At 36.1% G+C, this 12,762-nt stretch overlaps 1 protein-coding gene across 1 annotated transcript; it reads right to left on the reverse strand.

The window, feature by feature from the left end:
- Positions 1–9,930: 9,930 nt before the first annotated feature.
- Positions 9,931–10,717, reverse strand: LOC105795795 (uncharacterized). Its single transcript, XM_012625451.1, has 2 exons — positions 10,540–10,717; positions 9,931–10,472 (listed from the first exon to the last, which is right to left on the reverse strand). Exons 1-2 carry the CDS (start codon positions 10,715–10,717, stop codon positions 9,931–9,933), a joined length of 720 nt encoding a protein of 239 aa, XP_012480905.1.
- Between the last annotated feature and the right edge of the window lie 2,045 nt (positions 10,718–12,762).

Here is a 12,762-nt window from a genome sequence, read left to right on the forward strand (position 1 = left end):
AATACAAACAATCGTAAATATAATTATTTAATATGATGTTAATTCATTAATAATTCTACCTAAAATCACATAAGGCTTTTTAGCTTGCAACATTTTGATGCTTAGGATAGTTATGGAATTCAAGAATAGTAAGCATCAAAATAGTTTCAAGCACGAAAATAGTTTGACACATCGTATTGTTCCCTCCCCATTAGTGACCCTTACTCGCTCACTGCCTTATTTCTCTTTCTCCCGCCTTCCTTATTTCACCACATAGGAAATCACAACATAATACAACAAATATGGATAGCTCATCAGTTTCTGTGCACTAATAAACGAGTTTTTCTATTTTTGTGACTGTCACCTTTTTCTTTCTCAATATATCTCACTCACAAATGCTTTTACTTTTCAAGTACTTTTTCTACTCGTTTTGATTTTAATTTTTTGAAATTTGCTTTTATTTTGCACTTATAGGCTAACCTATAATTGCTATAGCACACTGATTCTTCCTTTTTGACTCTATTTTTACAAAATCCATCGTAATGTATCTACATAACCCTCAACACGTATGCCCAGACGTCTATAGTTGTGCAATTTAGGACCAAGGAAAAAGGTAAATACAAATTACCATTTTTGGCTTGAGTTTTACATGAAGGTTTACCAAGAAGTGTTTTCTGGCTCAAATATAGGTACTAAAGATGAATAAACAAGGTTAGCTTTTTGGCTCTGAGTGTATACCAAACAATGCCTTATGTCATCCCTAGGTATCTCAATATTCACAAATTTAACCAATCAAACAATCAGAAATTCAATAATCTATCATACATACTAGCATGCTCGTTTCCCTGTGTTCTCTATATCTTTTGGTACATTTAATTTCTCAATGCATATTTAAAATGTAATATATAGAACTTAATAGTCTAATAAAAAATTAAAATCATCTACTATCATGCCAAATTTATTGTAAATATAATCAACCTATATACATGCCAAATTTATTGTAAATATAATCAACCTATATACATGCCAAATTTATAGTAAATGCCCTTACTGTCAATAATGCCTTGGTAAAATCATATCTACTTTGCTGCACAAAAGAGTTCTAAAATGGCCTACCTCTTGCGAGAGCAAAACCTCTAGTTACCTTGCCCATGTCTATAGGCTTTTTAGATATTTTGCATGGGTTCCTTCTGTATGATTGTGACTCTATGTCTAGACTCGACTACAAGTGTCTATCAAATAGTTGCTCATTTCATTTAATTTTAATCCAACCAATCCAACCCTTTCGAAAATAGAATCAGTTTATAAGTATGCGAGCAGTCTTCTATATCTAGAGATCGTTAGCATTTTAATTAGCAAATAAGAATAATCAAATGAAAAAATAAAGTAAATTAGATATATATTGCATCCATAACAATAGTTTAAGGTTTCATCGAAAATAATCCCAACCATATGAGACTTAGCTTATAGGTTGGGAAATAAAATTCCAAACCAAAATATCATCTGACATTGTGTTCAACTACTTCAATTCAATATTTTGAAGGGACACTAATGGAAATAACGAAAGAAATTTTGGACATAGCTTTCGCTTGTCCAGTCCACACTTTAGCAGCACAGTGTCCTATGATGGCTGAAAAGGACTGCCTTTGACTTCCTTTCCTTTGCGCAGCCAAACCCTTATTCACGCCTAAGGATCTCTCCCACTTTTTTTTGTTCTCCATTTGTGAGGTTCCCTTCTTCAAATTTTATAGATAGATTAGGCTAAGGTCGACTAACAGCTCGTGATTATCTTCTCCACTTTTAGGGGGACTTATTTGCTCTAAGTTTGAATTTGAGTTGGGATTGTTGCGCGAAAAATGTTGACTTGGTCTTCTTGGCATTGCCATAGCATCCGTCCTAACAAACTGTCTGCACTTTACGCTGACAAAACGTCACTCATTTATTTCCTCGTTCCAAACCAGTTCCTGCCACACGAACACACAAAAAACTCCACCATAAGTGATTAAAAGCACCTAATTCCAATATAGTCCAAGTCCTAATACAATATTAAAAATGTTAACTAAAATGTCCTAAAATGTAGCAAAATGTACTTAAGTACAAGCAATTAGCTAGGTATAAATGTACTTAAGTACATGAAATATAACTCTTCTAAAGACTTATGAGACCCCCAAACCTGAGTTATTGCTTGTCCTTAAGAAAAATACACGAAAATGCATGAATGTACCCATTCTGCCTTAGCAAAAAAGAAAGAACCTTCTTGTACTGCCTAGCTATTTGAAAAACAATTTATACCTCCGTTCTCAGCAATATTCTCTTTTCCTAAAACTAATTCGAATGTCAAAGGTTTGTTCAGTAAAGGCAATGCAAAAATTTCTGCCTAAAAACAAAATTTCCTAAATGCCCATACATTCTTTCTTTCGTCATATAGCAAATATCTTTTTATTCACTTAGTTCATTTGTTACCTAAACAAAAGTCACTTGCTTTAAGCCCATATCAAAATATATTATTCACATTTTCATATATTTAATTTCCTTTTTTTTTCTTTTCTTTATTTTCTTTTCCTTTTTTTCCTTTTTTTAATGGAAACCATATTAGGGGTTTTAGTCATGTCACAAAAAATGTTTTTGACTGGAAAATCATGATGGAGCATACACCGAATTGTCGAGTACCTCATAATGTCACAATTTAAACCAAAAGTCACTCATGAAGCTAAGGCCTTTAACTAAAAAAATGGATGGAGCATACAACTATCTCCTTAGCTACTCAGTCCTTTGCTACAACGGAATGCCCTTAAAATTATATCACACACTCTTACTTAGACCCTTCTTTATAATTAACATCACGATGGAACAGACAAAGTGATGCTGACCTACTTAGCAACTTTAAGCATTGGAGTGCATACTTATTTAAACAAAATGCCATAGCAATTTAACTAATGTTTGGTTTCAAAAATCCCTAAGGGCATTAAAAGATACTTACTATATTTCAAAAAAAAAAAAACAAAGTATAGGACATCCTATTTTTAGAAATAAATTTCAAATCAACTTAGCCTAAGCTAACTTTACCCAATCAATTGTTACCTATTCTAGGTATATCGAAAATAAAAAATTTAAGCTCATCATTGAACATCATAAAGGAAAACTATACTTGTTATAGAAAAAGTAGTATTTCAATAGTTATTATACCATGGAAAAATATCCTATATACCAAAATGAACATACTAAATATAAAATGCAACCTGGATGCACAATACACCCCCAAACCTAAGGGATTCACTGTCCTCAATGCATGTAAAATCATGAACAGTATATAACAAGTATGAATATGCACACAAATGATAAAAAAATTATGCAATGAATGAGAAAAAGAAATAAAAACTAAACTTTCTTGGACTAGAATGTTGGCACTTCATTCAATTCTTCTTTGAAGACTTACAAGCACTGACTTTGTATCGCATCTTCCTTTTCCATAGGTCAACTTCCTCACCTTCTTTGTCGGTCTCCATTAGTACATCGATCAGTTCATTGATTGGTTGATCTTGTGCAGTCTTGCAAGTGGGTGAAGATGTCGGTACATGAGTTTTACCTTTTTTAGTGGCAGTAGTTGATATAGTGGTAGGGACATTTGTTTCTTCTTTTCCTTCTTCTACATCCTTCTCCAGTTTGGCAAAGTTTGACTTTTCTAACACCTCTTTAGCAACTTTTCCTTTATATGCAGTGGCTCCTTTAGTCACAGAGTCAGTTCTGGCAATGGATGGAGCTTGCTCTTCTCTGCACTCATTAGTTGAGAGAAAAGTAATAAGGAAACTAGGAAATTCTGGCATAGGTCTCGAAAATTTTTCTAGAGGGATCTTCTTAATGTTGAATCCCTATATTTTACATACGACCAGTATCGAGCCTGGCGTTCATTGCTTTGCTCCAACTCTTCCATCATCTGGTATTACTGCACCTCAAATAGAGACAACCTCTGTTATAACTACTTTAGAGAAGTCAAGATTTTCTGATCATGAGAGGCGGGAGATTTTGTTATGGGAACAAGTATGGTAGGGGAAGCTTGACTCTACTGGGATGTTGCAGCAAACTTAGTTCCTCTTAGTGTGGCAAAAATTTCTCACGTTATCCTACGCTTATTGGGGGTAACGTCCTCAGCATCAACTATGGACCTCTTAGAAGATAATCTTCCTTACATTTATTTGTCTTCCCTGTAAAATAGAATGCAACAACAACATTCTTTCTTTCGAAACAGTCATGTTATGCATAGACAACATAAGACGACTCCTTAAAAAGTGGTTCCACACCTGCCTAATTGGTTTTAATACATTTCTTTAAATCGTGTAACACTCTTGGCTTGAAATAATCCATTGTGTTTCTTCAATGCATAAATCTTCCAATACTTTTGCCAACCCCTCCGATGTAATATTCTCGACAAATTCAGAATGCTCATCTCTAACCTCCTTGATACCGAATTGGGCATTAATATGGTCTTCATCGAATGGTACAAATTTACCCCTCACAAAAATGAAAGAAGAATTTAGGGAATTTACATGAGCATAAAACTCTCTTACCACTTTACCCACAACATCCCCTGGGTGTAGAAAAAATCTACTCCAATTGTCCTTTTCAACAATATAGGATATTAATTCATCATACCCCATGTGGGGTTCATCCTTTAATAAAAATCCCTGTTAAAAGCAAAATGACCACTTTAGAATATTAGTTGAATACCTGATGGGTCTCGATTCCACCAATATAATCCTACGCCTAATTTGCAAATTTAACCAATATAGGGAGTAGGGTCGATCCCTCAGAGACTGGGTTTACTACAAATTGTTGCTCTCTTGACCAGATTTATGTTGGGGCAGTTATCCTACCCAAGAAATTCGGGGGGATAAAATTTGAAACCTGAAATAAATAAATAAAATGCGTAAAAAGTAAAAGCTGAAGACAAAATAATAAAAATAGTTAAATAAATTTGAAGGGAAATTAATTAAACTTAGCCTAGCTTCAGGCACGGGTTTTTCCTCGTCTTTGAACCGATCATCGAGATTAGATGAACTCCTTTTTTCCAATAATCTAGTTATAGCTACCGAGGACGCCTCAGACACCAACTCTTCCTTGTGTAAATTAGTTATGGAACGTCCAGTAACTAACCCTTACCGATCGAACAACCAACAAAACGTTCGTGATTTAGAACTCTGGCAGCTTTGCGTTATAGAAGAGCCTAGCTCGAACCAATGCCCTTAACCGTGTGGGACATTTAAATCTGGTTACTACTTCCCTTAACGGAACCAAACAACAATCCCCACTTGGCACGCCAATGTGTTCACAGAAAACTGATTAGACAATCGATTCTTTCAGAATTCCAACTGTACGTCTAACCACACTAACTCAAACGACGTCTTTTTTTACTTAGTGTTGATTTAACTTTGTGAGTTGACAAAATCATACTCTTAATCCGGAGAAATAATAAGTAATGGAATTTAGGAGTTAAATTGCTCGGGTTCGTAACTCACGGTCTTGACAAGGCTAACTCCGACCTAAAGCTGAAATGGATTTAGTTGACTGAGGTCCGGGGCATGTTGGTATTGGGCATAACTAGATAAGGTTGAATAAATGAAAAAGAAATGAAAGTAGGTGGGTGTGGGTGACGCAAAGTTTGATGCAGTATTTCCAAAGCTGAAAATAAATGGAAAAATATGAGGAACTTATGACAGAAAATAAATTTGCAAGGAAAGAAAGATTGTATTCAAGAGATGAAAAAGGCTTTATTGAAAACTTGACGAAAGACTTGATTAATGAATTGATTGAATGAATGAACATAGTAGGCCCTATTTATACTAGTGGCTTTGCCAAATTAAGAGCCACTAAACATAGAAAATCAAGGAAATAAAATATTCCATGATATAAAAATCCCTACATAATCTCCCACTAAGTCAACATAGAATTTCAGCTAATTACATCTTGGAAAAATTCTTCTTTGGCCCGCCTTCTTTGCTCCTTTCTTCAATCTAGCCCAATTGCCTCTCCTTTTTCTCTTTTGACCCGAAATTGTACACCTGTATAAAATTCAAGTTAAACATGGATAAATCAGTGGTACATTCTCGTAAATTGACTAATTAAATTACATAAAATATGTATTGTTAGCATTTAATCAAATCCCCCTACTTAGTTCATGCTAGTCCTCGAGCATTATGCATTTATCTACAAAAGGAAAAAATTCCCCTATAATAGGACTTGACCCCCATGGTTTGCACAATTCAAAAATTTAATCCTAGCACATTAACATTTCAAATTACCTAGCCTAAGAAGTAAGTAAATATATTTCAGAATTTATTAGAGCTTGATAGACTTGCCCTTCATTTTATAATTTTTGTACTTAGGACATTTTCAAATTTTTTTAAGCGAGACATGATGACAACCCAAGCACAATATTCCGGATACTTGATTCGGATGTCTCTAAGTGGGATATTTTGCCCTACTCGTGATAGCTTGTTAGCGGAGTGAGTGCAACAAATTAGACAGCCACATGAACCTTTTTACGCGAGATGTGATGACAACCCAAGCACCACGTTTCGGTTACTCAATCCAATGTACAACCCCAATTTTTCACTCTTACCATTCGTATCAGATGAGTATTATTATTTATTCATTTATTTTTTTCTCTTTTTTTTAAGAAGAGAAGGTAGAAAATTGACATGTGATATAAAGTAGGCAGTCAAGCAAACTCATAATTCCTAAAAATTTCTTACCCATTAAATCTAGGTTATTGAAAAGTTTTGTGTGTAAAGAACTAAATAGCTAAATAGGTCAAACCATAAGTGTACCATCCCAATTTATCAAAAGAAAAATTTTACCTATCACGAAAAACATGCAAAAACAGATAAGCAACTTATAACCAATTTATGTTTCCCTCCCCCTACTTATTTTACATTGTCCCAATGTAATTTAAAGAATAAAAAGCAAAGATAAGTAGGGAAAAGAGAGAAAAAAAGAAACTCACCATGTATTTCAACGTCGTGGAGGGTGGTCTCGTAGGTGTGTGAGAACGTTTGTCACTAAGGTGCGTAAAGAGTCGAGTCCTTCCTTGGTTTGGGTTAATCGAGTTTCGACAGACGTGAAGGGCTTCAACTTCGTCTTAGAAGGTCTACCTGCAAAATAAAATAAAAGGAATAAAAATAAAATAAAATGTGTAATTTTTATTTCTCGAATTTATTAGCTAAGCTATAAACTCGAGAAATAAATTATTAAAAACCAAGATTGCGAGGTTTAGTAAAATAGTCGTTATAAATGCACCAGGTAAGTTCCCAGGAAAGAGAGGTGAGTCATAATGGACATTCTTAAGTACCAAGTCTTTCCTTAGACAGAACTGATCCTCGACATGCATTTTAATTTTCCGTTTTACCAAAAATTTTATTTGCATAAAGGGAAAAATTTGGGTTGCCTCCCAACAGCGCTTTGTTTAACGTCGTTAGCTCGACGACATGTTATTCAAATTCTTTATTCTTTTTTAATATACTGCAAAGTGTTTGCGCTATCTTCAAGAATTCTTTTATGAATTTTCTGTAAAATCCCTACACCGTGAAGTCATCCATGAAGATGTTAATGATTTTCTCGACATAATAGGAGAATATGCTCAACATGCATCTCTGGAAAGTGGCCGGGGCATTACAGAGTCCAAACGATATTCGTCTATACGTAAACGTTCTGAAGGGGAACATGAATGTTGTTTTGTCTTGATCCTTAGGTGCCACCAGAATTTGGAAAAATCCCGAGTACCCATCGAGACAACAATAATGGGTCTTACCAGCTAATCGCTCGAGCATTTGATTGATGAAGGGAAGTGGAAAATGGTCTTTTCGTGTAGCTTCGTTCAACTTCCTGTAATCGATGCAAACCCTCCATCCATTCTGGACTCGGGTAGGGACCAGCTCTCCTGATGAGTTCTTCACAACTGTCACGTCAGTTTTCTTAGGCACAACATGAACCGGGCTAACCCAATCACTATCAGAAATCAGGTATATCATTCCAACGTCTAACAGTTTCTAGATTTCCTTCTTTACTACCTCCATCATGGGTGGATTAAGGCGTCTTTGAGCATCTCTCTTTGGTTTCGTGTTACCTTCGATAGAAATTTTGTGCATACAAGTGGATGGACTTAGCCCTTTTATGTCGGCTATCGTCCAACTAATAGCTTTCTTATAATCCTTCAGAACTCGAACTAGACTTTCCTCCTCGTCTTTGTGATACGACCCGCCCCCGGGAACGGCTATTGTTTTAGCCTACAAGCGAGGCTCGTCGTTTTTACAAGCTGGACGTAGCTCAATTTTATTTTTGTGGAGCTTCATTTAGCTCATTTCTAGCTCCTTCAAGTTCAATGAGCTCGAACCACTCAATTTCACTCAATATCTTTAAGACCTTTATTATAGTAGTGAACTAATTATTTGCGTCATTTAATTAGTTTATTACAGCTCAATTAATTTTGTTGTTTAATTGGTCTTAAATCTAGGCAATTTAAATAAGCATGTTAAATATGTTTTTCTTACATGTTATTAAGTCATATTAATTCCTCTGACCTATAAATATGTTTTTATGCATGTTTTTAATGTGTCAACTTTATTACTTGTTTTAATTATGTCCTAAGGCTACCGAATTTAATGTGCAAAATTTTAGTGTTACTTTAATGTGTCTAAACATGTATTTGATTGATTTGATGAATGTTGCTATAGGTACATTACCCATGAACGTCCTTGGTGCATGAAAGGTATTAAAAGGAGGTACATGAAGGGGACGGCACATGCATGAATGGGAAAATGAAGTTGGCTGTTGTTTGAAGTTTCCTAAGTGACCATTCAGCCGAATTTATTGCTTTCACATTGCTGGATACATCTTGGCTGTTCGGTTCAAGGTGTTCATATTCAAGGACTCTTCAAAACTTGGTTTTCACACTTGAAGTGACTACTCAACATCTCCTTAATTGCTGGTAATTTTTCAGCAATGGTTGCCAATTAAATGAACTCCTTTAAGCACATCAACCGAATGTAGTCACGCCATGTATTTGCTCAAGTTCCAAGTTCAATTATCCATCTAGAAGATGACTATTGAGCTCCCCATTCACCAAACCTATCCATTGACATTAAAGGAACTCATTTGCTTAATACTTAAGAATTCATGTGACTATTCGGCTAGCTCAAGATTTGTCTATAAATAGTTGTTAAATTCATTTTGTAAAGGACTTTTGAACCTTAATGAAATGTGTCAATTTGTTGAGAGAACTCTTCTCTTGAATTTCGTCCAAAGACTCGTTGGCTTATCTATTAGTTAGTGGCGTCAACCTTGCTCTTTGAAAAATCGAACTTATCACTTTCAACCCAAAGTGTGGCGTTCATTTGATCTCGAGGTTCCTATCTTTGATAGATAGTGGGTCGAGGTCCTTTTACATCCGTTTCATCCACCTTAAAGACATATAAGATTCGGGTCAACATTTTTCCTTAGTGTTGGTTCATTCTTGTTTTTAAGCCTTTCTTTCGATTTCACCTTAAACCGAAAATTCCATACCTTTAATATTTGATTTCTTTCTTTCTTAGCCGAAATGCCTACCAACCATTTCCTTTTTAACCTTAAATGAACCATTAACACCTTCATTGAACAAATATAACTCTTTGATTCAAGACGAACGAAACTTCATCGTTAGGACGATCGGGCAACAAACACGACTTAGAATTCATCCACGAGACCGGGTTTGTATCACTTTGGTTAGTTTGTTTGACACTATCACCGGTAAAGTGTCTTTCTCTCCCAAAAAGACGTACTTAAGGTGGTCCGGCAATGCTTTAAGCTCCAAGATTGGTGGCTGCAAAATCGAAGGCAACATTTTAGTTTGGGAAGGTAAGAGTTCAAATTGGTTCCTCTATTCGTCAACAATGGTTGCGTCTCCAAGTGTTTGAAAATTTCTCACAACGGATCTCCTATAATTAATAATTCCTCGAGACGACTTAAAACATCCATGTTAATGCTTCTATAAAGGATAGTTTCCAACTCATCAAAGTCATAATATTCGAAATAAGATTGAGTTAAACAATCTATAATATCGATACTAGAAATATTTGACAGTGAGTTAGGATGACTCATAGCTTCGTAGATGTTGAATTTCACGATTTCACCATCAAACTCCATTGTCAGTGTTCCGCTCTGAACATCAATTTTTGCGCTTGCGGTACTTAGGAAAGGCCTTCCAAGAAAAATGTCAGATGAATTAGTTGAGTTATCGTCCTCCATATTAATAATGTAGAAATCTGCAGGGAAAACTAATTCGTTAACTTTAACAAGGACGTCTTCAAGCAACCCTTCAAGATAGATGACTGACTTGTCCGCCAACTGGATTATTACTCCTGTCTTTTTCAAAGGACCCGCGTTAATCAACTTATAAATAGAATAAGGCATAACATTAACGGAAGCCCCTAAATCACACATGGCTTTCTTAATGCCTACATTACCTATCTCACAGAACTTTGTTTTGCAGTACTACGGAGACATTTTCTCCTACTTTTAATCTTTCGTTACCTATTAACCTCCTATTGCTAGTACACAATTCCTTGAGGAATTTTGCATAACGAGGGATTTGTTTGATAGCGTCGAGCAAAGGGATATTTACCTTCACCTTCCTGACTGTTTCGAGGATTTCTTTTTCCTCATTCTTTTTCTTATCCTTTGCGAGCCTCCCCGGAAAAGGAGGTGGCATCACGACTGGTTTTTGAATTTATGATTCTGGTCTAACTATTAGATCAGAGATTTGCTTTTCTCGTTCCTTGTCTTGCCTATGACTTTTGTCTGGAACTGTTTCCAGAACCTTTACACTACGAAGAGTTATTGCAGTTACATTCTGCCTAGGATTCGACTCTGTCGGGGAATGTAATTTACCTTGAGATTCCAAACGATTAACTGCCATCAAGAGTTTACTAACTTGATTAGTTAACTCTTGTATTGATGCGTCTGTCCTCTGTTGATATTTTGCAGCATCGACAACAATTCTTTCCACAACAGCTTCTAGAGATGTGCTCGGCTTGGGTTGTTGTTGTGGTGGTTGCAAAGGTCTCGATTGGTATGATGGATTATATCGAGGATTAGCTTCGTAATTTAAGTTAGGATGATCCTTCCACCCGGGATTGTAGTTGTTCGAGAAAGGATCATAGTGTCTTTGCGAAGGTCTTGGAAAACCTTTGATAGCATCAACATGTGCCATTGAATTATCATTAAGGATTGGGCACAAATCTGTCAGATGTTCAGACATTGTACAAATTCCACACAGTTGGGTCAGATTCTTCTTTTTTGTAAGCATAGATTGAACAATATTAGTAAGCTTATCCAATTTATCTAAGGATGAAACATTTACCCCATTAACCCTTCTTGTCGGTTCTGAATACGGCCGATACTATTGAGAATTTGCCACCATGGTGGATATCAAATCTCTTGCTCTTTCAGGAGTCATATTGACAAGCGCCCCTCCACTAGCAGTGTTAATCATCTTCATTTCCATAGGGAGCAAACCCTCATAGAAATATTGAAGAAGTGATTGTTCAGTCAAACCATGTTGAGGACAACTTGCACACAGTTTTTTGTATCGCTCCCAATAGTCATAGAGCGATTCACTCTCCAATTGGTGAATTCCCACTATGTCTCTCCTAAGTTCAGCTGCTCGTGATGCTGGAAAGAATCTGTCAAGAAATACACGAGATAAGTCATCCCATGTTGTAATAGAACCGGGGTAAGTAAAATAACCATTCTCTTGCTGTATCAATTAAAGAAAAAGGAAAGGCCCAAAGTTTGATTTCATCTTTGGTTACTCCCTGAGGTTTCATGCTTGAGCAGATCATGTAGAATTCTCTCAAGTGAGTGTGTGGATTTTCGTTCTTCAAGCCTCGAAAATTGGGCAAAAGTTTAATCAGTCCTGATTTTAACTCAAACGGGGTTCCTCTGATTGGATAGTTGATGCATAACGGTGTTTGCTCTTTGGGAGCAGCGACTAGTTGACGAATGGTTCGGTTTTCCATCCCTTCTGGTTCACCGAGGTTGTCTTTTGCTTCTTTTGTTTCAAAAAGTGGTTCAGTCTCAGGTTCAACCACTTCGACTTGTTTTCCACGTTGAATTGCCTCTGCATGTTTAAGAGCTTCTGTCTCTTTTCATCGTGCTCGTGCCGATTTCTTGATCTTTGGGTCGTATTCGAGATCTCCGGATGAAGACCTGATCATGAATACGATTTAAACAATTGTAAGTGTTTCCAGTCCCCGGCAACGGCACCAAAACTGATGGGTGTCGATTCCACCAATATAATCCTACGCCTAATTTGCAAATTTAAGCAGTATAGGGAGTAGGGTCGATCCCTCAGAGACTGGGTTTACTACAAATTGTTGCTCTCTTGACCAGATTTATGTCGGGGCAGTTGTCGTGCCCAAGAAGTTCGGGGGGATAAAATTTGAAACCTGAAATAAATAAATAAAATGCGTAAAAAGTAAAAGCTGAAGACAAAATAATAAAAACAGTTAAATAAATTTGAAGGGAAATTAATTAAACTTAGCCCAGCTTCAGGCACGGGTTTTTCCTTGTCTTTGAACCAATCCTCGAAATTAGATGAACTCCTCTTTTCCAATAAGCTAGTTATAGCTACCAAGGACGCCTTGGACACCAACTCTTCCTTGTGTAAATTAGTTATGGAACGTCCAATAACTAACCCTTACCGATCAAGCAACCAACGAAACGTTCGTGATTTAGAACTCTGGCAGCTTGTGT

The sequence above is a fragment of the Gossypium raimondii genome, chromosome 3 (genome assembly GCF_025698545.1).
Source record: "Gossypium raimondii isolate GPD5lz chromosome 3, ASM2569854v1, whole genome shotgun sequence".
NCBI lineage: Eukaryota > Viridiplantae > Streptophyta > Magnoliopsida > Malvales > Malvaceae > Gossypium > Gossypium raimondii.

Coding starts and splice junctions, on each gene's coding strand:
- LOC105795795 (XM_012625451.1), bottom strand. CDS start 10,717: ATGCCACCTCCTTTTCCGGGGAGGCTCGCAAAGGATAAGAAAAAGAAT. Junction 10,473..10,539: donor TAGCAATAGGAGGTTAATAG/GTAACGAAAGAT, acceptor TCTGTGAGATAG/GTAATGTAGGCATTAAGAAA.